The sequence below is a fragment of the Gymnogyps californianus genome, chromosome 6 (genome assembly GCF_018139145.2).
Source record: "Gymnogyps californianus isolate 813 chromosome 6, ASM1813914v2, whole genome shotgun sequence".
Taxonomy (NCBI): Eukaryota; Metazoa; Chordata; class Aves; order Accipitriformes; family Cathartidae; genus Gymnogyps; species Gymnogyps californianus.
Genome location: NC_059476.1, coordinates 9,883,706 through 9,909,479, shown reverse-complemented (window position 1 = coordinate 9,909,479; position 25,774 = coordinate 9,883,706). Strand labels below are relative to the sequence as shown.

General features: G+C 40.3%; 1 protein-coding gene across 2 annotated transcripts in view; it reads right to left on the bottom strand.

Moving 5' to 3' along the window:
- Window positions 1–2,083: 2,083 nt before the first annotated feature.
- ABLIM1 (actin binding LIM protein 1) overlaps window positions 2,084–25,774 on the bottom strand; it is a 162,889-nt gene continuing 139,198 nt past the window's right edge. Inside the window, exons 13-23 of one of the 2 annotated variants that reach the window (XM_050899019.1) lie at window positions 19,636–19,740; window positions 17,251–17,298; window positions 14,825–14,965; window positions 12,488–12,579; window positions 12,246–12,351; window positions 10,220–10,281; window positions 9,856–9,916; window positions 8,852–8,859; window positions 7,504–7,578; window positions 4,403–4,483; window positions 2,084–3,091 (exon numbers count right to left, since the gene is read on the bottom strand). In XM_050899019.1, the coding sequence (XP_050754976.1) occupies window positions 2,978–3,091; window positions 4,403–4,483; window positions 7,504–7,578; window positions 8,852–8,859; window positions 9,856–9,916; window positions 10,220–10,281; window positions 12,246–12,351; window positions 12,488–12,579; window positions 14,825–14,965; window positions 17,251–17,298; window positions 19,636–19,740 (893 nt within the window). In that variant the 3' untranslated portion in view covers window positions 2,084–2,977. Of the gene's footprint in view, window positions 3,092–4,402; window positions 4,484–7,503; window positions 7,579–7,896; window positions 8,860–9,855; window positions 9,917–10,219; window positions 10,282–12,245; window positions 12,352–12,487; window positions 12,580–14,824; window positions 14,966–17,250; window positions 17,299–19,635; window positions 19,741–25,774 lie in introns of those variants that run through there. The other variant, XM_050899018.1, reaches the window with a different exon arrangement.

Below are 25,774 nucleotides of genomic sequence, written 5' to 3'. Positions count from 1 at the left end.
CTTCATGTTCTCAATCAGAAATAAGCAGTATTAAGTCTAGTGCAGAGGGCTGTGAACTGACTATGCTCCACACTAGTGAAATGTGAACCAGCAGTGGCCCAAAATCCAGTTAGAGATTAATTGTTTCTGCAGCATCTAAGCTGGCTTCTCTTCATTCCTTCCCAAGCTGCAATTACAGTTTTAAATTCTCAGTTGATGAGGCAGATACAAATTACCCTGTCATTCTTCACAGGCTAGGAGGCTGGGTTCCTTTTTTTTTTTTATTAACTTTTTTTTTCTTTTTTTTTTTTTTTTGGAGAGGCGGGAGAGGAGAGAAAACAACCTGGCTTAGTCATTTCTGACACGACTGGGTAGTGTATTCATATATTCTGTGAGAAGTTCAATAGTAATCTAGAGATGGGGACAGAAAAACACAGACTGGCAGCTCACATCCTTGAGAGAGCAAGTCTTCAGATCAAAAAGGTTTATTGTCAAGGTGACTTGGGCTAAAAGACCCATAATGCCTACTATGTTTGAGAGGCAGCAGCACAGTATTGTCTATAGGATGTGCGCTGACAAAATTTGGAGAATTTTAATACTTTAAATGCATTAAAACTCAAATGTTCATCTCAAAGTTAAGCCACCCCTTGCAGGTGACAAACACTGAATTTCTGAGACTCCAGCATTCACGAAGCTTGTGACTGTAAAACGCTGCTGTTCTTTCATCATATGGATTTGGTTTCAGCAGTCACTCAAAAATGCATCTCAAACTGCCAGTGCCCCTAACATTTCCATTTACTTTTCAGTGTTCCTCTAAAACCCTTTCAGACGCTTTTTCTGAAAAATGAAGGAAAACATGTTGAACTGATCCTTGCTGCAATCTCAGTAACATCCAGAGAGCTTACTCACAATTGTCTGTGTTACAGTGTTCACTGAGGACTTCTGTTCAGTGGGGACTGTGATACCAGATCTGCATGGTAGCATATTCTCCAGCTTGTCCCATAGACTCACCATTCCCTTAGCTCTAGGGTCATGGAGCAGGTGCTGACCCCTTGTATCTGTCTCATATACTGAATCTTCCACTCAGATTTTATCAAAGGAACCACAGTGATCTGTTGCAGCAGGACTTCCTAAACCAGCAAAGAAGAGGCAGGATTTGGGCTGTCCTGCACATTTCATGGTGAAATGCCATTTGGTGATACAGAGAACTCAACACAGTGATACTGAATCTCACAACTACACGGGACTGTTTCCCCTTCCTGACTTCCAGATTTTAACACCAATGTCTCATATAACAGAAAATACAAAAGTTCTGATGTCTCCAGTGCCAAAAGTTTCTGCATTAAAAATGAAACCTTGATATTCTTTGACAGACACAGAACCTAAATGACCCTCTCCCTTATCAGGAGACAGGCTCATTAGTGCAGTATGCATTGGCAGTTAAGCACCAAGGAAGAAAAAAAGCTGACCTTGCAGCCACAATGCATTCATTCAATTACTTTGGTGCTCATGTCCTCCTCTGTATAGGACTTGCCCAGAAGCAGTTAAAGTATATACAGGCAGTTTTTTAAGCTGCAGCACATTGGAAGAAGACTGAAAGCAATAAGGAGTTCAATGCAGCTCAGAAACTGTCTTGCATGATTACTCTGTCTTCAAAAACCAAGTCAGGCACAAAGGGAAATAAAAATAACCAAGGCTGGAGCTTTGACGCTTCAAGAGAGGAAAAAAAAAAAAGTCTGTGCCCTCTTTTCCAAGCACAAGTGAAAAACTATATAAACTAAAAAGAGTGCTTGGCCCCATGCACTGTGCCATACTGACAACAGCAACTGCAATTTAATCAAAAAGCCTCTATTGGCAGAGCATGGCACCTTGATGGTACCTTTTAATTCATAAACGTTCCTCCCTAAGAGGGATGAATTTGCATGTTAGCTTGCAGGGAACCATCTTCCCTGCTGATGTAAAATCCTACAACTCCACTCTGATGAGCTGTACGAGTAATTACCAGCAGGGAGTCTGTCCCGAAATCTCTGGGTGCGAACCAGGGCACACTTAAAAAAGCATTTTCTCACTCTGTCACTCCCACCCCCATCCACCCATCTCCTGGACTAAATTACAAGAAAACTGACTCTTCTCCATCATTCCCATTACTTAAGTGATCTTAAATTATTCAAAGGACTGGTTAAGCGCCAGTCTTATTAATTCAAGCAGAAAGTGTGGAAGAGGAAAGACTGACAATAGACACAGCAATTCACTTCCTATATCCTAGCAAATATATACAAGTACAAGGAGTCCATTTTCCAGAAATTCAACTGGTATGTACTGTAAGTGAGCAGAGCGCTCACCTTTGCAGATTGTATCACATGAAGAAGATGCCATTTCAAAAGAGTGCCAATTAAGAAACAGTTGTGTGACTTAATGTGACCATGTGGATAAGTTACAAAGGGCTTCTCCTTCACTACAGAGCATCTATCTATCTTCCTTTCCATATATATACACATATATACACATACATACACTCACACACATAGATAGATGGATAGATATAAATACATGTGCGCACACACGCAAACACGCATACATATATATATATTTTTTTATATATATATATATATCCTTTTCCAGTTCTTGGAGTGGTTACAACTACTTTAGTCTACAAGGCATCCTAAGGGCACTTCCTGGCTCTAGCAATAAAGTCCATCATATTGTGGAGAGAAGTAAAGGGAATATCATCGAGAGAGAAGAACAGAACAGTTTCCTATCTTGTATAATATCATGTAACAGGTTGACACCTCTGCAAACTATCATTGTTGTTTCTGAGCCCAGATATTTTACCCCTGTGTTCCAAGAGGGCAAATGTTCATCTTGTTCAATTGCTGTGTACAGAGGTGCCACTATGTGATTTTCCCTTTTTGGTGGATAAGTAGTTGCTTCCAAATAGTTTGGACTGTATGATACAATATCGTATGCATCATTTTTTGTTGTTTTTTTTAAAGGGAGATTAAAAGAGTTTTGCTTTTTTCTTCATGTCGTTGCGTCGCCAGAGAGGTAACTTGTCAAACTCCTGTATCGTCATGCCAAATATTTCTTGAAAAACTTCAGGTGCTAAGTGACGCTTTAAAAAAAAAAAAAAAAGGGAGAAAAAAAAAAGGAGAAAAGGCAATGGTCAGTCAAAGCCAAAGAGACACAACAGGAGATAGGAGTGCCTTAGGGATTTCATGTCACTGTGTAAGAGCCATTGCAGGAAATAATAATGCTTTGGCAATACACATATCCAAGTCCTCATGAACTCGGGTGCTCAATGAATCAATAAAATTTTGCAATTTGTTAAGTCTGAGAAGTTTACAAAGGAAATCAGGAGAACTAGTTCAGTTGCTGCATAAGCCAGAGACAGAAAAATTATTTGTCTGAAGTCACCCAACAAGCAGTGATAGACCAGAGAACAAAACCAGCTCCTGCACGCCCCTGTCCCAGGCTTCAGCTAGTCACCTCTGCTTACATATGGAAGTTCAAACAGACACTGGGTTTCAGGAGAGCTTTGCAGAAGGGCTGCAGGTTGACATGCTACATTTGAAGCTCTGAGAAGGAAGATGTCTGGCCAGACTAACTGTCCAGCACAGTTCTCTACTGCCAATTAAACATTTTTTGGTGCTGTCTTGTGCACAATTTACTTCTTGTTCAGCCACTTTAGAGTGCACTGGATGGGGAAAGTGTCTCCCTGCGGCACTAATGTAACACAGCGTTGAATTCTGATTAGTGATCACATACCTCCTAGTCTAAAAATGTGCATAAATGGTTACTTAGCCAAATTTTTGTGGCCCCTTCCACTCATCTCCACAGAAGATTAACTAACTACAAACAACTTAAACAGCCCCAGCCTTCCACTGGGCTACTGAAGTCTTTCTAATCCACAAAGTTGTAAACAATTTTTATTTGTTGGCAGAGATTTAAATCCTCATATTTTTGGATATCAGCCAGTCTAACTAACTCACAGGACTCATGGATGAGTTAAAGAAAGTTAGACTTTTGATCCTCAAGGATGGCTGACATTGACTCTTAGCTAAGAGATGATCCAAGATCAAACAAAGTATTGCTCCATTCCAATATGGATCCTATGACTACAAAACACTTCACCAATTTTGGGCTTTTTACCAATTTGCAAGTATATAATTAATTGCTTGAAAACGTAAGGGGGTTGTGAGAAGCTCAGTCCATGAGCAGGGAGACAGAGATGTGGGACTCCTGGCCCAGCACTGTTCATGGAGATGCGGCTGCTTCCTCCTCCTGTCTGATTCCTCTTTCCCTGCTTCGTGCTGAGAAATCTTCCCAGTCTAACAAAGACCCGCACTTCAGTGTTTGAGCTTTCAGGTGTGCAACAACAAACAACTTCAGCAGGAAAGAGCATTTAGGAATTTGCTTCTCTTACCTCGAGCCTGGTTCTGTCTACATCTTTTAGTATTTTATTTCGCCCTCTGTTGGTCACCATGAGCATTTCATATGGAAAAATCTGTTAACAATGTACAAAAGGGGGAAAAACAGATGTATTTATATTCTAAAGCAGAAAGAACACAATGTGTCTCATTTTCATAACCACACAAACATTTGTTTTCTTTTTCAAAGGAAATCACAGCTTTTTTTTCTTTTCTTTTTTTCCTAAAGTTGCATGAAAGATAAGCCAATCTGGACATAGCAAGAACTTGTTTAGTATCAAACTGCCTCATATCGTAGAGCCACTATATACTTGCCCACCCTACTGATTTTTATGGTGCACATAATACATCAGCTGGCTTTGGTCAGTCCTCTCTAGTCAATATACTTTCTAATCCATCAATGTATAAGTATGTTAAGGTAAATGTATTTGTCACTCATTGGTCTAACTGCTGGTTGCCAAAGTATGCACAGCTCTAACAAAACAGACACTTAGTGGACTTTTAAAAGATGAAACAGATGAAAGTATATAAAAAAAGCAGCAACTCTGAATAAGCAAGATATTCATTCGTGGGGGCCACTGCATTCAATAGAATTCATCACATGATTTGCTTTCCCTTTTTGGATAGTTTAAAGAATTCAAACAACTGCCCACTGTGCTTGCTGGCTGTGCCATACATACATGGATTAAAGGAGATACTTTTGTAGACATATTTGTCTTACGCACCTTCATCGGCTTCAGAACAGTATGTGTCCAGCACATCTCCCATTAACATTTCCCTTGATTTCCCTTTACATTGCAAAGAATGTCCAGAACTTATGCACATCAGTTATTGGCCAATAATCAATTCCTGAATGCATAAATGATTTTACTTTTGTTTTACGTGGACAAGTTCTTTGTTTGAAGTAAAATGTTTACTGCCAGTGGGTCTCAAATCAGTCTAATCTAATAGAAACAATGCTGCTTAGAAAGGATTTCAGAAAACCATGTGCCTTAAAATCAGTTTCTGGAATCATCCCTGGCAAATAAAATTCTGTCTTAGGATTTTTTTCCTTGGGCAGATACTTCCATAAATGCCTGGAATGACTTAGGAGAGCTCATGTTCCATCTGACAGAGCCTCTCTATAGCCCTTCTCGTTGCATGTCTCCGCCGAGTAGGAAAACAGCATTCCCAGTGAGGTCCTTGTCCAAGCCCTACTGAAGTCAATGAAGTTTTGAGCGACTGGCTCAGCCTTTACTGTTATTCATGGGTCTTGTTTTACTTGCCCACTGGGAACAAGAGTGAGACCACCAAAACTCTCCTGGAGAGACAGCTGACTTATTATCAAATGCTATTAATTCACTTGTTTTAACATCAGAAGAAATTCAACCTAATCAACTTTTGTGCAGTACTAGGCAATTAAGTTCATTCCATTGTCAACAATTATTCCAATGAACTTTTCAGAAATATAATAAATAAGATTCAGGCATCAATGAACACACCACTGAGTTTATTGTAAGTAATAATAATTTAAATAACGTGTGCTTACATACCAATTGTAAGATATGATTCTTAGGAGATTCTGACATTGTCACAATTGTACAATTAAGTCTATACTTTGAATTACATTGTTTATGTTTGATACTGGAAATGGCTACCATATACAGCATTATAGGAAACTAAAATGTAACTTCATATTTAAACAGGCAGAGTTTAAGTCAAAATCTACGGTCATAAGTACATTTTATATTTAGATATTCACAACAAGGCATGTCTCAATCTGGGATGGCAGGATGCACAAATTCTGTCCTTTCTGGAGAACCATTTGGTAAGATTTGGTCACTCTTAAGTTTACTAATTTTCACTTTTCATGTGTTTCATGCTGACTTTGAGTTGGCTTCTTTTACTTAACCAAGTTTAAGTTAGTGTTGGACCAATGACATAAATAAAAATACTGCCAATTCACACATGCTGAGGGTCTGGCATCACCTTTATAAACATCAACAGAAAGTGACCTTTTATCTCATGAAAATTCCCATAAATTTTATCACTAATAATACTGACAGAATTTGTCACCCAAAATAACATTCCAAATCACTGGGTGCATCAACAGCAGTGGTGGCTGTAAGAATTTCTATTGCACTGAAAGAGAAATTATTTGGAATAAAAAGTAGTATCTCAGGAGTTGGGGATGTCCCCAAGGTCTTATTTATATAATATACAAAACCACTTGTTAATATACATTGCACTGGGGTCTCATCTTATAAAGCTAGGGTTATTGCCTTGTACAGTTTGTCTGGAGGTGACTCGGAAGCATAAGTAGCAATCTGGTTTGCAAAACGAGCTCCTCACTTAACTGCAGAAATGCTGATCCTTGTAACTTTGGCAAAATCATGATTTCTTGGAAGGTTCACCAGCAATAGAGAAAGTTATAAGATTTAAAACACAGCCCTGGTTGAATCCCCTCTATATATTATGTTCATTTTTGACTCAGACATCTCTAGACATAGCTGCAAAAGCATTTTAATTTATATCTTATATTGAGCTGACATTGCCTCTTTTTCCAATAAATCTCCTGAAGAATTTCTTATATAGGGAATTCAACATTATTGAAAGGTGTCAGGCTAACAGTGCTGAGAGCTAAAGAACAGATCCAGACAGCCACGGAAGTATCTAACTTCCAATCTGAAACAAAGATCCATGTATTTCATTAATTTTTAAATTAAGACAGCCTCAACAGTGTGTTGTGAGCCACAATATTCTGCATCACTTTTCCAACCTGACAGATCTGAGACTTTCCCATCGAGTTTGGCCTGCTGTTTTGGCTACTGGAGGCTTGACAGAGAACTAGCTATTGAGCATCTTCAGTATCTTCGTTTTGTCTCTAGAGAAGCCTCCTTAACCCAAGAAGCACACCTGGGCTGCCCTCAGCCTGCCTGAATACTAACACCTGTAACAGGCAAAGTCCAGAACAAAGGGAGAGGTTTGGCACGTAAGGAGCAGGGACTGAGGTGAGGTAAAGAAAAACAAGGGAACTAAGACATTTCCCATATTTTATCTGTATTTCATAGTCAAATCTTCACTGTCTTGAAGGAAAGTGAATAACATCTGCACTTGCCTTTGGCTCCAACATGTTAGGCATAGATACTCCTCTGTCCATTCTCATTCCAGGGACATGACCATCCGGAAGGGACTGCATCAGATACAGGTATACATCAAACACATAGGTTACACACACAGAGGGTAAAGGCACTCAAGTAGTGGTGAAAACAAAGGTGAATTTGCCCTGAGACTTCCTTCAAGTCTTAATATTAGTCTTATATAGATCATTGCCATGGCTACTGTTTGCTACTTCTCTGAGGCATGCAGAGGGATCCTTTGATCCTCTTTGCCACCACAGCCTTCTGTCACTGCTAAGGCTGGCAATAGCTCCCCACTGAGCCTACCAACATCACTTCCCAGGTGGACCTGGGGACCCCAAGACAATGGTGGGCCCCTTCCCACCCCAGTGACTAAGTAGGGTTCTTCTCTGGACAAATATGCAGCAGCACTAATTCAGATCCCACCCAACAGCATACAAAGCACTCTTACACCTCTGGGCTTTCCTTCCTGTCACTTACTGTATCAGCTGAGGGATCTTTTTTTTTTTTTGTCTCTACAATGGGAAATTTTTACTATGAACACAAATAGGGATATGGTAAAAAGGTGCTGTTTTGACAGAGGTACTGTTCCTAACGAAATAACGTTTTGAGCACAATACATGGACAAATCCTCTCTCCTCCCATAACCTTATTCTCTTTCCAATCATCATGATTTTGATAAACCATTAACAAAATTATCCAAGTAATTAAACCCTTTCTTAAATTGCCATTTCATATTGTGATTGTGCTGAGGAGCCAGCCAGACTCAAACCATTCTGGAAAAACCCCTGCAGACAGGATTTGGAGTAAAAGGGTTTATATTTGCAAGCACACCTCTTACTGGTGCATCTGTGATGGCAGCACTGTAGAAAACTATTGACCAGCCATCTTGTCTGGAGAGCAAATTCCAGGGTAAAAATGAGGAGTTCAAGGCTCCTGGTATGGGAGAAAATTGCCTCCAGAAGAGACTTTCTATATGTCTCTGGGGTCCGTACGAGAGAGGCTGGAAATAAATCCACCCTCAGCTGTCCAGGGAGGACTATTACAGACAACTCATAGATCAACAGACAGTGGATTTTACAGAGCAAGTCACAGAACTGGTGTGAGCTGTCTCAACCCAGCTCTGGGGAGGTAACAAGGAGGAATCTGAGGCTGTGCCTGTTTTTTGTTGATAAGAATCTACATTGGTGACTATGCTTAAACATGCAGGAAAATCAAAGCTACTGTCTTAAGAAACCCTTCCCTGTAGCAGAAATTCAGACTTCAACAAGAAAGCAGATGCTTTTAGTTCTGTTGTCAGTTGATTGATGAAAACCCGTACTCTACCTGGAAATCTGAAAAGCAAAAGAGAAATCTCATCAGCTTTAGAGCGTGGAAGAACAGGAATTAGTCACAATCTACCAGATAATTCTTGTGTCTTCTGGTCTACCTGATCTTTTCAAAATCCCACCCGATTTTCTAAGGCCAGCAACCTTCCTACTTTTGGACTTAGTTTGTAAAGAGTCAAACACGCCAAATATTGCAGCCCTTTTCATTTCGAGTAAGCTTCTCATTCAGGAAAATCAAGTCATTTTGGAAATATTAAGAGACACAAAACCACAATCAAGTGAATAAACAGCCAACTAAAATTCAAATGTGTAGAGCAGGATTCACCTCACCTAACCTCTGCCATCAGGTAGCTGTCTAGGTTCTTCCACAGTCTATAAAGAGACACAAGCACCAACAGAAGATGCCTGATTGTAGGGTATCTAAGATAGTCGGGATCAATCTCACTTTGGTGATAACTAGCCTCCCTCTCTCTCTCACAGCTCAAACCATTTCAAAACATTAACTCTCAAAGTTTCATAACTTTCATAAATATTGTCAATTTTTATTAGGCAATGACTGATATCACATCTAGCTCAAAGTCATAATGAAAATCAGGAGCAGCAATGAGGACTAGAAGGCATTATCCTCCTTTCTTCACTGTGGCACATTCTTTCAGACTGTGCAGTGGATGGTAATTTTAGGAGAAAGAAAACACCATTAACAGAACTCAGTACATATTCCTGATAATATACACGTTACCTGCTTTCCATTTGCACCAATGTTAAGCAGTCCCTTGGCATAAACAAGGATCAGCTCCACATAGCAGATTTAGCAAAATAAACCCAAACTTTTTAATAGGTATTTGCAGTTTGAGTTAATTGTTGAGTTTACCAGAGGAAGTTAAAATGTACTGAGCAAATACAAAGTAATCACATCCACAACCTTAAAATAAAACAGCAGAAGTGATCAAACATCGTAACATGTTCAGTAATGTGGCATCTAAAAAGGCTCCTCAGCCTTACCTCTAACACCACCACTCACATCCCCATAACTGTTGTACTGACCAAAATCTGTAGACACCGGCTGTAACAGAAGAGGGACATGCAGATAAATTCACAGTTCATGACTTCACAAGCAGGTTGGTATATGGGGAGAAATAAATTGCTTTAAGCCTTTTTTCCCCCCCCCTCAATTTTCACGTTTCTTGCATTGCTTTCTTGCCTTTTTAACAATGTAGTTTGTGGGAAGGGAAATTAGGTTTTGTCTGACTTCAGATGGTCTTACAAGAAACCTTGATCAAACTGAAAATCCAACACAATTAATACGGAAATAAATACCATGGATAATTAAACCACCTTTCGCTTCTCAAAATCACCATCTCCTTACCCTGTGAAGTCCATTTTTTCCATAGCCAGGGAGAGAAGAGGTTTTGGAGGCTGAAGCATGTGCTGTTGAATGAGGAAGGGAAAAATCTTTTACTGGAAAAATCCCATGGAAACTCAAAACCAAGAACATTTGAGGAATCAACTAGCATAAAAAACACAGTTAAAAGAGCTAAACATATACATAACCAACTGAGACACACTGACTTTAAGAAACTAACATCTCAGCCCCAAACTCATCACAACCTGCCATACATTCTGTAAGTTACATGCAGCCATGTGCCATGGTGGCAGGTCATCAAGAAGGGACACTGTGATTTTGCCAGGCTCAAAATCAAAGTGGTCTCCACTGAGTTGAAAGTAATGCTCAGGGATCAGACAACAGAGGAAAATAACTTTTTAGTCCTTAGCTAGATAATGTATTGCTCTGCATCTTGTGATGGGACCAAGATAAAGGACAAGGAGAACCCAAGATCAGCAGTATTTGACTGGATAGGTTCCCTGTTAAGTCTCCCATGCAGGTCCATTCAATTCCACTCTCCTAAGTGGTACACATGGTTTATATATCATTATACCCTCTGAACCTTTCATGAATTTCCTTTCTATCCTTCCTACTGCAACTATTATTGCACTCAGGCTCCCAGCTTCTGCTGCTGCACAAGCCAAGATACATATAACTAGCGCACTCCGTTCTCTCTGTATTCACATGCTTCAGCTTGCCATTTTTTGCTACAAAGGAGAAAAGGCTATTAGTTTTGGTCCTGTAACACTGTAATTGACAGATGTTTTGGTACTGACTTCAACAGAAGAACGATCAGAATGGGCAGTGCTGAGTGAATACAAACAAGTTAGAATGTGGCATTCTGATCTGAAATTATAGTTATCCTGTACATGATGTGACACTTCTGAGAACGTGACATGATTCAACAGAGCTCTGTGACTCCTGCTTTCATCTGAAATGAAGTGAGATAAGGTATCTGGGGGCATTCAACTTAGCATTTGCACTGACCTCAGAAACTGCACAAGCAAGATAAAGACAATGTGGAAATGTCAAGGGTGTGTTTTCAAATATAGATAAAAAGATGAATAAATAGAAAGATTGTCAGTATAATGATCAATAGCACTTCTACAATTAATACAGCTCCTTCAGACAAGATCCTGGATATAAGAATCCAATTTTTAGTTTTTTAAATGTTATTTTTACCACAGAAGGGCAGGGAATGTAGAACCTGAGGCACTGTTGTTGCTAGCAATAAGCAGTTTTGGGAAAGGTACCACTGATTCCACAAAAGGCAACTGATGACTGCACTGATTATCACTGCAAAGAGGGACGGACACATCTCCAATAATGTGCTGTCCCTTCTTGGCCTGCAGTACAGCTGCTGTGCTACAATGACTGGTGGATGAAGACAGTGAAATGAAACGCCCAAACCCTTCTCTGAAGATCTGAGAAGGCCCCAGATGTATATCAAAATGTGCAATGAGGCCAAGAATTTAAGCCACCAATTAACCAAAGTTGACTTTTGTGCTTTTGCTCTGGAACAGAATACACCCAATCAAAACGTCAGCCAAGGCCAAAACACTGGCTGTGTTTGGAATATGCAGCCCCACTGTGCATGTGCATGTGCAAAGGTTGCTGATTTTCTGTCCCTGGGAGGAGAGACTAAACAGTGACAGGAACTACCAGTTTAAGCAAAACATGTTATTGTAATTTAATAACCCAGCCTATTAGCATGTGTGTGATGTGATAGTCACTGAATATTTTACCTCACTCCTTATCTATATTAGAAAATCTCTCTCCTCAAAATTGCCTGAAAATCCTCAACCTCGTATCTCTTGTAATTAAAAAACAACCACAACACTCCTCCCTTCACCAAAACTAGCTAATGAATTAGGCCATTTTTCAGGGAAGAACACCACGTATAGACATATCAAGCGGTCTTCCCAGCGGTCTCTCTGCTGGGAGACCGCTTGATATATGTATATGTGGTGTTCATTATTCACTGTTCATTATTAGCTTTATTGCCTACATGAATTACCTGGAGAATCGTAACGACTGGCAGAAAGGGCTGACCTATCGCGACTCTCCTTTTCCATCTCTTCTTTCAATATCAATTGTCCCAGACCAGAGTTGAGCTATAAATGGCAATTAAAAAAAATAAAATCAATAAAATAAAGCTGATCGAGGCATTAGTAGAAATTGCTTACAGAAAACAAAGGGGCACTTTTTGGATGGCGTTCAGAAACAGCATGAAGACAAGCTTATAACCACCTTCATGAGCTGCTCCTCCTGCAGCTGCCGGCGTTTCTGTAGCTCCTCATCATCTTCCTCTCTTCCACTTGATCTGCGTCTCATGTCAGCTCCTGCTTCCATAAAATCACAGTACAGAGAGAGCTTTGTGTATCAGTTCAACTGCAGCTTGAAGATTTCAATGCTAGTTCAAAGTACTGGTCAGTTTGATTTACTGAATAAACAAAGCAGTATTTTCTTGCAGACTCAAAAGACTTTTTCAAAACTCACTCTTAATAAACTCACTCAGATAACCTTCCCTATGGCTATCAGGCTTCTTATAAAATGAACAAGAAGTTAAACTGCACCTGAGTTCCAAACCAAGCAACAGTCCTGGATACAAAAGCCATGAATCAATGTAATAGAAAAAAGGAGCTCAGATTGCTAGTTCTGGAAACATGGGGTTTAATGGCACCAGTAACTCTATCAGTGGCTGAAAACATAAAGTCTGATTTACATTTATACTTTTGTCTAGACTCAGAAAAGCAAATCTGAGTCAACATTTCAAATGGAAAATTAAACTACATCAATCTCCTAAATGGACACTCATATTTGGAATAAACAAGGAATTATTTTTAGTCTAAAACGAAGCAAACTAATTTGATCCATTGGATAAAGTTAAAATTAATTAAGACACAGGTGTTCCATATTTTAGTTCCTTGCTTTTTATTGAATAATCTTTTATTTTCTTGAATATTCTTAAGAAATAGTCCAATTTGGACACCAGGACACTTCCATGAATGCATAGAATATGATATTGCTGCAAGCATTTAGACAGCAGTTGTATTTTTTTCTGCACAGGCTATATCCTGATATAGTTATTCACCAACCCTATGCTAGACAAACTCAGTGTTTTATTTGAATGAAAACTGAATTTTGCAACTAAAGTATCAGAAGATTTATATCAATTAAATGTTTTGTACAGCAGTGTTAAATCGATGCTAATATGGAGAGAGACAAAAAGTTATGGATAAATTGTTTGTTTGTATTTAAATTATTTATTATTTTGTTTGGTGTCTCAGGCTTTTGCAACACTTTTCAGTACAATAGCAGTAATACTCATTTTTTTGACAGTTGAGCTCATTCTAGCTCTGTAAGCAAAATATCACACTCAAAATCAGACAACAAGCTGAAAAACCTGAGGCTTGTGGGTTTGTTTTTTAGTGATTAATCTTGTACGATGCCTTCTTATTTCTGAATAAAATATGTCCATGAGCACATTTTTATCTTTATAGTTTCCAAACAATCCTGTTTAGTTTCTCAGGTGTAACAAACTCACCTGATAGCCAATATACAAGGAATTGTTCTACTGGAAACAATTAAAAGTTGTCATCCACTGCCTAGAGACTGAGCTGAGAGCCAAAATTTCCAACAAAGGCTCCACCTCAGACATACGACATAATAATGCTGTAGTTATCACAAGCATTGTCAGGAGAGTTGCAAGTATGTAGATGTTATCACTGTGACGGTAATGTTTGTCAGGCTGCAATCCTATATAAAGGACATTTTCAAAAAATTGCCGCTGCTTATGCAGCCCCTTCAATTGGTCATTGAGCTCTCCCACCCTGTGTCTCCTCTCCCAGCACTTCTATGAAAATCCCATTGCAATGAAAACCATACACTCCTTCACAGAAACGTGAAGCAGGCAACACCTTCAGTGTTTCAGACATGACTTCATAAATGAACCAGGCTAGATAGCTTATTTTATGCTACAGGGGTCAATAAAAATTAACAAAGGAAAAAAAAGTACAAAACAAAAAAAAATGTAAAATGATGATGCACGTGATTTAAAGAAAATAAGATACCTGTAGTGCTACAACACAGAAGAAAAATACAAAGTCTGTAAAAACAGTAACTCTGAAAATCACGACTTTTTTAGTCCGTTAATTGTTCCATTTCAGTCATTGCTTCTTGCCATGAAATCAGTTATGTGGTTGGAAGCAATCATATTTTCTGTGGAATATTTGCTATTAGCTTAGGACTAAAAGATTAAATAGACAATAACTGAAAGAAGTCAGGCTTGTGTGACACACCACATTTTTTAAGCTACTGTACGGGAGTTCACATAATTTGTCTCTGGCTTAATATCTATGTGATCAATTCCAAAGTCCAATTCTTTAGCAAGAACTTCTACTCAGCGCTATTCAATAGTTTTAAATACACAGACACTCGGAGGTCTCACCAGAAGAACTGCACTTTTTGGTGAACACCTGGAGTGGGCACTATCTTCACTACCCATTTTTACAGCTCCAGTATTAATCTACTTTGGTTACCAGTACCTTTTAAGCCGCATCGCTTGTATAATTTTTTTTTGCATACCTATGGCCGCAAGGGAGGGAGGACCTGGCCAGTGGTCCGTCTCAATCTTTGGTATCTCGTTGGGTGCTGGTGCATGAGCTGCTGGGAACTTGGAGGACTTGATGATATCCTCGGAGGACTTGCTCTGTGCTGCCAAAGCAGCTGCATCTAGATGGCAATCAGGGAACTTAGCTATGTAATCATCTGTATCAATATAAAGGTCTTCCTTATTTTGGCAAAAATTTATACTTTACAAGGAGTTAACTTTCAAAAGCAAACATTTTCATGTTTTGCTTTTCTATTGCAATCTGAAGCAAAGTAATGTCTTTCTCTTGCCAGTAGATTGGAATCAAACCTTCCTCTCCTCCCTCATCCCCATCCCCAAAATAACCCCAAATCAGCTTTGGATTTTACTAGGGTTGCACAGTGTTAGAATGATTAGGCAAGAGTGAGAAAATTCAATCTAACAGTATTTGCCAATATCTCCTAAGGACAGCTGATTATTAACGCAGATGAAACCACATTTATGTACTGAACTGTCTTCCCTCTAGGGCAAGAAAACAAATAGTTCAGAGGAACAGCACTGATTTTAACTCTACTGATGCTAATTATTTCCTATGTTTCTGTGAAAAGCTGCAAAACAAACAGAAAAAGAAATCTGAAACAAATATGTTTATTTAACCAGTGGATTTTTTCTGCTGCGTGCCCTTGCTTATTAGCATGCAGTAGCAGTAAAAGCAGATGTGAATTTATCAATAAATACTAAACTCCATTCAGATCAGCTTGGCAGGGAAAGGCACTTGCAATGAAATGAACCTCACCAATAAAATATCTCAGCAGTGGGGCATCCACTTAAGATTCCAGTCTAAGCCAAAGTCTCTTAAAAGCATGTGAGGATGTGCATTATGGCTTTCACTTCTTGACATTAAAAAAAGAGAATCCAATAGGATTCAGTTTACATTAAAACTAGCCTTAACTACCTCTTATCTGCAAACTGTTAGCTCAAATCACCTTCTCTTGTATGAAGCTATCATATCAGAAGCAAGAGTTCTGGACTTTTTTTTCCTTTTCTCTTTTTTTTAAACAGAAAGACATCTGTTAACAAAATGAAGCACTGTGTTGCTCATCCAACATGTTCAGGATAGTTTAGGCACATCAGTATTAGGTATCATTGGGAATTCTGAGCATTTTATGATTGGGAAACTCTAAGCATAATTGCAGGTATGGAGGAAGCTTGTCAGAGTTTACAAAAGCATGACTTCAAACAGTACTTACGTATTAGAATTGGTGATGTCAGTGGTTAAACATTCACATGTTAATGGGAGGTGAGGAGATACATTAAAACCATAAAAATAAACAAAAAAAATGTTAAGACTTTTTCCAAAATGAGCATATGGTTTGAAACTTAACAAAGAAAGAGGAAGAAACCCTGACGGAATACCACAGCAATGCTAACTCCTGACTACAGAATGGACTTCCTGGGCTTTCCTAATCATCTCAGCTCAATGGCTCTCAGTCAACTGTTCATCTAAACCCTGTAGTACTGCTAATTTGCTACTTAACCCGACATACATTTCATTGGATAAAGGGTCTGCAAAGGGATGCAAACTCAAAGTCTTTAAAAAGTGGAGTCATCCATCTTTCACCACATTCCATAAAAATCACCTCCTATTCAAAGTTTTCTGTCCACAGCAGAAGGGAAGAGTGAACACACTCCGTGATAACTGGGACCTTGCTCTGCAGTACTGAAGACTGGCAAGGCAGCAGGCTTCTGCCATCATTGTTATTTCAGACTTGCTATAACAACGTCTACACCGAAAAGCTTAGAGCACTAACACTGCTGTCCAACTCAGAATGCAAACACCTGGAAAAACAAGTACGGCGCACTACCTGAGGTGCATCACAGGGCTTGAGAATCAAATTAGTCCTGTCAGTGATAAGTCACCTATATTATCTTCAATAATTAAAGATTCTGATTTAAAGCCACAGGTACATTTGGAATTCCAGTCTGATAATAACATCTCCGTCTTTGCTGCTGAAATAAATTATTGTACTTTGTCTGTTTAAAATAAGGATATTCCATGAAGTTCCTGTCAGAGAACAGTCTGTTGTTAATCCATTTTAACATGATCAGTACCTGTATTCTGAAAATATAAAGAAGTGAAATACAGGAAGGCATCATAATGCTAAAGAGACAGCAAAATCCCAGTTAATGGCAATTTTGCTATTAATATCAACATGGCCAAGATTTAAACCATATGATCCAAATGAAACATTGTGCTTTAAAACATAATCACTCAGCAGGACATGCAATAACAGGTGTTTCAAGCTTGGACTACTAATTTTTTATGCTTACAAAGTAAAAATTGAATGCTTTTCACTAATCTGCATGCCTTTTAATTTAGTTGACACTCCAGTTTTGAAATAAAAAGGGAAAGATCATTTACCATGTTGTTTGTAGATGGGCGGCTTTCTGTAAATGTTGACACCTTGATCTGTGAAATTGAGAAACAGAAAAACGGGAATATGAAAACTACTTCAGTTGTAGATAAAGATAACTCCAACACTAAAACAACAGACAGACCAAATCAAGGATGTAGCACAAGAAAAAGCCAGAAAGCTATTTCTAGTATTATACAAAATCAGATTGTTTAAAGAAAAGAAAATGTAAGAACAAGTGAAAAGTCAAAGACACGTGGTATGAAGTCCTTTGGAGCTGATTCTGTAACATGTGGATGCATCCAAGTCATGAACCATTAATTTTAAACATTCAGAAGATTATCAGTGGGATAAAAGTTAGAGAAGAAATGCAAACAAGCAAGACATTTCAATGGTGAAGATACAAGCCATTTGGGGAAAACTACCCCAAATAACTTTTGTGGAAAATTGTGCTTCAGTCATAACAGCTCAATTTTCTTTCCAACTGACTGGCTGGATTGAGCAGAGGAGAATGCAGTGAGCCTACTTCACTTCAAAATCCAGAGAACAAAATAGCTGCCTAATACACTGTTTTGAACAGTCAACAACAGCTACACTTCAGTGAGTCAAAGGGATGCTTTATGCAGTGTTAACTGATATACTACTAATTCTCAAACCACAAGGACAGATTTTATTTCTTTTTTGTAATTTTTTTTATGGAAGGCCCACCACATTGCACATTATCAATGTAAATCAGAATAAAAACACTTCCCCGAACTCTAATGTGGAAAATCTACAGCATGTCTAAAAGATATCATATTTTTACAAATAATCTAAGACAGGAACCAGTTTGTTCTAAACTACCTTCCCACCCAAGCCAACACTTCATGTATTCGGCACAGCTACAAATACAAAAGTTAATCCAAAATCAGTGTTACAGTGCAAAAATCTGTCAAAACCTTATTAGAAGACCAAAATGAGCTACCGGGAACTAGAAAATTAATGTCAGAAACCCATTTTGCTACTTCAAACTGCCTGAAAAAAGTTTTCAGTTCCATTAGAATGAAAGATGAAAAAGCATTTTAGAAATACATGCTGTGTATCACAGATCCAATTAAAGTGCTACAGGAGACAACCTAGCCTTTGCCATTAAGGAAAGCTAACCCTAAAAATCTATCGAAACAGAGGCAAATCTTACTCTGCAGAACCCTACATCCTTGACTAAACAGGCAAATTCATTGCACGCAAAGACACTGAGGTATTTCATTCTTGTTAGTGATCTGTTATGGCTACTTGACCAGAAAATAGGTATAAATATTACAAGGGTAGTCATGCAGTACTTTTGCGCACATCTATACCAGAAAGCTGTAAGGAGTAGGAACACAGCTCCTTCTGTGGCTGCACTGCGCCAGCTGAAGAGGACAGCTCTCCCACCATGCTAGAGATTATTACTCAGAGCTATTCATGCAAGTGCGCTTTAGCTTACGCAAGTCAAAGTGAGCCAGGTTAGCTCAAGCAGTTAAAACAGCCTACCTTAGCCAAGCCAGGTCACACTGACTGAAAGGGAAGTTCCCACAAACAGTTTATCTGCCAGATCTGAGAAAAGGAGGAAGAGCAGTAACCTCTGGCAGTGCAAAGGGATACTAGACTGAAGGGGACCTGAAGAATAACTGGATATAATAAGGCTTTCAGCTAGCACTGATGCAGTCAGAAGATGCATGTCCACAACCCTCGGGACATACACCCTCATCTCATCAAAATCCAAACCAGATGATCTTCTCAGAGGCTGGAAGAACTGTGCAGCTCACTTCAAAACAGAGACTGCCCTTTATAGAGAGGGCATCCTAAGGCATACGTATCCTTGTGGATCTGCAGGTCTCTCTGAGGACACCAAGCCATTGCACAAAACAAGTAAAGAAACATCTTCATCTGCTTTAAAAAAAACAGGGAACACTAAACCAGAACTGTTGGGTTCAAGACTGAAACAAGTCACAACAATCTGAATGAACAACATAGGTAATGGCTCACTGGTCAACTCTTTTCCGCATGTGAATCAAAACCAACTCCTCCAAAGTTAGCAGAGTTATGCCGGTGCTCAGCTGGTGCAACTGGGAGAAAAATCAAGCCCTACATAGCTCATATCCAGCTCACAGGCCATCAACAGACCCTGAAAACCAAGGCATTCTAACAGTGAAACACCTGACCAACAGAATAGGTAAAAATCACAATGAACACTCCCCCCCCCCCCCATTTCTTAACGCACTACTCCTCTCAGCAAGCCCAGAAACAGTTCCAAACCCTGAGGGTACACCCCATGGTAAACAGTGTGAAACGATGGAGACAAGACAAAAGTTACAAAGGCTACATTCTACACTGTGACAGGACACCGAGACACATACAGTGCCAGCTCCTACCTGGAACATGGAAATGTTTAGGGGCCTGAGCGTAAGTTGGAGTGAGAGGGCGGCTGTCGGGCCGATAGGGGACAGGGGAGTTCCGACCGCTGGACGGCTCATTGCCTCCAATGAAAGAATGGAGAAAACAAAATGAGAAGAGGGAGAGCAATAAAAAAAAGCAAGCCCAATCAAACCCAAACAAAACTGGTGGAATCAAAACCTCCAGGGAGGAAAGAAGTTGAACCAAAAATATAAATACAAACAATAACGAGAACTGGTAGCCCTGGTGACTTTTTTTTTTTCCTGATATTCCTGCAGAGATAAAAATTCATGTTCAGGCTGGAGTTGAGGTTTGAGCAGCTCAGACTCATTCTGATGGCATGCAGGCAGGAGCTGTGTGCTCGTAGCTGGTGATTAGATGGGCAGCGTGGAAAAGAAGAATGGAAGGTTACTTGGCAATGATTTAGTACGGAGATTGATATTTGGAGTTAAAAGTCGCAGACGCAGAGCATAGTAGTTGATATGCAAACCCAAAATGAAACCAACTCCCAAGCAGATAGAAGCAGATGCTGGCAGTTACTACAGTTCCCTAAACCAAAAGCATACAGAAGCTGGAGATGGAAAATAGGTGTTAGGTCACTTGGCCCACATCAAAAGGCATAACTGTTCCTTACACACTCTTTCATTGGTTTAGCTCTCTGGTAGGAAATTTTTGATATGGCAAAATAATTTGTAAAGAAATGCAGCCCATCTGGTGGCTGCGCCCATATCATTGGTGCCACCCCAAATCTCTGTCAATGCCAAATTTGGCTCCGGTGACAATACTTCATCACTGCTCATTTAGCAAATCTGAATCTAATGTCTAAAAACTTAAGTTCCATTTTGCACACACGGTTTGTTCCATTTGTAGCATTACTCTTACCAGGACTATTTCTTTGCCTCCTAACAATCCACCACAGCAATCCAATGGCCCTGAAAGTTCCCATGTCTGTCAGGGCAAGAGGGCTGTTGCAGAACCATGCTGGTTGATCCCCAAGTATCAAGGCTTAACAGCCAGATATTCAAACACACGACTGTGTGTGTACCATAAAAGAATGTTGCTGCCTTTTACTTTGTGCCATTCTTCACACTAGTGCAAACTCGCACAACCAAAAACCATCCACATGGGTGCTTATTTTACACGGGTGTGGGTGACCACAACGGTGAAGAGTAGGGGAGCATCAAACCCCTTCCATTTTTCAGATATGCACAAGGGCTTAAAAAAACCTAGAAAAGCTGATTATCAAAGCAAGAAAAAAAAAGGAGGGAGACATGACAAGTACAGGAGGGCTATAAAACACAATAAAAAAGAAACTGCAGGCCTCCTTTCAGCTACAGGTTTCCTATGACCCATTAGAGGACCCAAAACCTTGGACTCAGCACACTTCTTATTTATATATTTGGGGCTGGGGGGGGGGAAGGAAAAGGGAAGTTTTCTTTACACTTTACACAGAAGTTCCTCTTTTACTTGAATGGTCATCCGCCAATCTAAAGGCACCAGAAGGGAGGAAAAAAAATGCTCTTTAAAAACCTCGCTGAGAGAGATGTGCCACAGAGGCCTCTGCCAGTATACAAGTTAATCCATCTGCACATACATGTTTTAAAAATTGCATACACAGTTCAGGGGGCTTGGCTGTACAAAATTTGTCCAGAACAATGCATGTGCAAAATTCTGTATTTACCACTTGCATATTTCAGCCCTAAATGACATGATGTTCTTTCAACCACAAGTTGATGGTTTTCTATTTTGGGTGCAGCAGTGCTGAGCTTCTGGCCAGGTAACAGTAATTGCTAGGTTTACTAACTCTGAAAACCAGTATGAACGATTAGTTAAAACAATATTGTCATATCTCAATCTATGGTCATTTACTTGGCAATTTCTTTACTGTGTTCTACTTGTCCAGCCTTTGAGATACTGTGATGGTGAAACACCTAACTTGGTTAAGCTGATTTTACTTATGTCTTTTGTTTCTATTAAGAAATTATTAATTACTTTTCAGCAAAATCATTGCTTTATAGGGAAAAAAACATAAATATTGAGATGGCCTCAAGATATAATTAATTCTGAAATTTATAACCTTTATAGAGACATGTCATTCTGCCTTTCTGCTTCCATTAGCAATTAGTATATTCAATGAAAGAGAAGAATCAAAAGGGATTTATTGACCTGTGGACTTGTCACAACACAGGAGTCACAAGTACATTTTACCTGTTGGGAACTGGTAGTCAAAATTTTACGTTCAATTTACAATGCCTCTATCACCAACACTACAAATACAGGGAAGAAACCCTTCTTATACTCGCCTCTTTATCTCAACTAGACACAACTAAATATGCTCATATCCATAAACGTATGCTGGCTAATCTTGTATCTGGTACACAGATAATTTGTTTAGAGAGAATTGGTAATGTTGTGTAATGCATACAGTACCAGGCAGACAATTAGTGTGGTATCATCCTGCACGTGTTGCTTTACAGATGTCTCTGTTGGCTTGTATTTCCTGGGGTTCCTGTGCAGTCTCTCTCTTCCTAATGACTCCTACTAGTACTGACAAATGACTCTCCTTTACATTTTCTAGGATGGCAGTCTCATTACCTCCAACCACTGCAGGAGGGAATGGTACATCTACTTAGATTCTCATTAGATCACCCCTGAGCAGCCCACTCTCATAACGAGGCTTAAGTGCTTCAGATGCAGCTGTAAAATCACCTACAATTTATGAAAGCAGTGCCAACATCTGTGGAACGTGCATATGCACACAGGAAAGCAGAGCTGCTAGCCTGCCTGTACGTGCCTCCCAGGGCCTCATGGCCGGCCTGCTTGCAGCTTTACATAAAAGTAGGGGCTGTGCATGCTCTGAATTTGGGTTCCTTGCTGTGCCTGCACAGGAAAGTCTCTCTTACTACCTCAGATATGCCATAACTAGTGTTAACTCCACAAAGCAACAAGAGCACTCCAGTTTGCCAACACTGTAGGAAAAACTAGTTCCCACACCCCTCGCGTGAAGTTGAACATGTGTGTGTGTAGGTGGGCAGGGGATATTAAGAGGTAACGAAGTAAGTTTAATATAAAAATCAATCACTTGAACACAGCAGCCTCAGAAGTGAAATTCAGAGGCTTTTTTCTTTCATTCTGTTTGCTCCATCAGGTAGTTCCCATTTTCTATAGCTCCATTTGTTAAGCAGGTTCCCCTAGCAGTCAGGAATATAATTGCTTGCCTATACACAGCACAGTGTAATGCAGGTTCCTGCTGCCTTCTGAAGTGTTCACCACTGAGTCCACTGTGTGATTCACAAGCTAAGTTCACAGAATCAGGCCAAAAAAACCATATGCAACCAACACTGAGCCTTCTGTCAACTTGCAATTTAGTTGCTCTACTTCTGAACAGACATAGGAAAAAGAGCTCAACAGCACCTGAAATCCTAAGTCCTATTCAGGTTTTGTCAAACTATCATTCATCATCTTGTCCAGATGTGTAGCCCTTATTTCCCACACAAAACTGAAAGTCATGAAACAGTCAAAATACGGCTGTTGTCCAGAGCAGAGCTTTCAGCTGCATCCACAAAACCCTGGAAATAGTTATCACACACAGAGAGCATTTGATTTGAGAGATCTGCCTCAGGGAAGGAAAGCAGGAACCTGTGAAAACCAAGGCCCAAATTCACTATGAAGGTGGGTAGATTCCTTACGGAACGTCTGTGAGCAGAGGAATACACATTACTTTGGAGCTCTTTTTACGCGGAAATCTTATGGGGGCTTTGCAATATTCTTGAATGCCTCTGAAAAATTCTAGGCATGTGAGACGAAATCCTGGCTGTCAATGAGAGTTTTGTCTCTGATTTCAGTAGGGTCAGGGTTTCTTTCATTCACGGACTTGTTTTGATTCTTTCATAGCAAAGACAGTACTTTATTGAGACAAGACCAAATTCAATGGGGAGTCCAAATGAGATTTAATGAAGTCTAAGCTGATGCCTATTACACCCCCTTCCAGCTCATTCAACATATATGTTACATGAACAAACTTTCACTAAGACTTTCTGAGGCATATTTAGCCCCTTCACTCCTCAAAGTTCTTTACATTTGGCCTGGTCTACAAGGCTTGAGCATTACGCTTGTTTAAGCATTATGTTGTATGAAAACACACTGAAACTGGTCTACATGTCTACTTTCTGGTTTGATGATACAAAATAACACAGGCGTAATGTGTTGCATGCCACTTTGATTATCATTATGCTGTTTGGAAATTATGCCCCTTTACCAAAGCAGTTTTGGCATGATCCATATTCTCTGACTACTAAAGGAAAAAAAGCCCAAAACTATAGCTTTATGAAATCTTTCTTACAAACTTACACCAAGTTCACCTTCCTGCTAAAAGTACAAGTGGCTTTGAGAAAGGCTGACCAACTAAAAAGGACATCACATGATGCCTCTTCTTTGAATCACTGCAAATGTATCTATCGCACCTAATTAACCCCAGACAGTGCTATAGTTCTCTTTTCAGATACATCCACAAGGGTCTAATTCCCTAGTAGACACAGAAATGCTACTCTCAAGCTAAAATAATACAGGTCTTTAAACTCTGAAAACAAGACACCTAGAATACCCAAGGCAAACCCCTATGGATAAGAATATCAGGGAGTTGCATTAGATCCAGCCAGTGCCAGAATAATCTCCCTTTTCTGCCGCACAGACATAAAAAGGGGGTACTTGGACAAATGGGTTTGCGTGGCAAAGATTTGGTAGCGGGGGGGCTACAGAGGTGGCTTCTGTGAGAAGCTGCTAGAAGCTTCTCCTGTGTCTGACAGAGCCAATGCCAGCCGGCTCCAAGATGGACCCGCTGCTGGCCAAGGCCAAGACCATCAGTGGCAGTGGTAGCACCTCTGGGATAGCATATTTAAGAAGGGGGAAAAAAGTTACTGTGCAGCAGCAATTGCAGCCAGAGAAAGAAGTGAGAATATGTGAGAGAAACAACTCTGCAGACACCAAGGTCAGTGGAGGGGGAGGAGGTGCTCCAGGCGCCGGAGCAGAGATTCCCCTGCAGCCCATGGTGAAGACCATGGTGAGGCAGGCTGTCCCCCTGCAGCCCATGGAGGTCCACGGGGGAGCAGATATCCACCTGCAGCCCATGGAGGACCCCACACCAGAGCAGGGGGATGCCCGAAGAAGGCTGTGACCCCGTGGGAAGCCCACGCTGGAGCAGGCTCCTGGCAGGACCTGCGGACCCGTGGAGAGAGGAGCCCATGCTGGAGCAGGTTTGCTGGCAGGGCTTGTGACCCCACGGGGGACCCACGCTGGAGCAGTCTGTTCCTGAAGGACTGCACCCCATGGAAAGGACCCACACTGGAGCAGTTCGTGAAGAACTGTAGCCCGTGGGAAGGACTCATGTTGGAGAAGTTCATGGAGGATTGTCTCCTGTGGGAGGGACCCCACGCTGGAGCAGGGGAAGAGTGTGAGGAGCCCTCCCCCTGAGGAGGAAGGAGCAGCAGAAACAACGTGTGATGAACTGACCACAACCCCTGTTCCCCATCCCCCTGCGCCATTGGCGGGGAGGAGGTGGAGAAAGTCGGGAGTAAAGTTAAGCCTGGGAAGAAGGGAGGGGTGGGGGGAAGGTGTTTTAAGATTTGGGTTTTTTTGCTCTGGTTTGATTGGTAATGAATTAAACTAATTTCCCCAAGTTGAGCCTGTTTTGCCTGTGACAGTAATTGGTGAATGATCTCTCCCTGTGCTTATCTTGACCCACGAGCCTTTCGTTATATTTTCTCTCCCCTGTCCAGTTGAGGAGTGACAGAGCAGCTTTGGTGGGCACCTGGCATCCAGCCAAGGTAAACCCACCACAACATGTGGTATGCAAGTAGGACAAATGAAGAACCACGTGGGAAACCCAGATCAACCTCATCAGTTGTTAACAAAGTATCTATTTATGAACATGAAGTAGTGAAGAGGACACACAATATAATGCAACTGGACTTCACTCAACACTACTCGAATGTTAAAAAAAACCCCGCACAAGCCCCTGGAATTATATACTGGGCAAGCTATATTATCCCTTCCTATGAAACCACTTACACCTACATGTTGCAATAGTAGAGAGGTTTATTTAACAAAAATATTACCAGT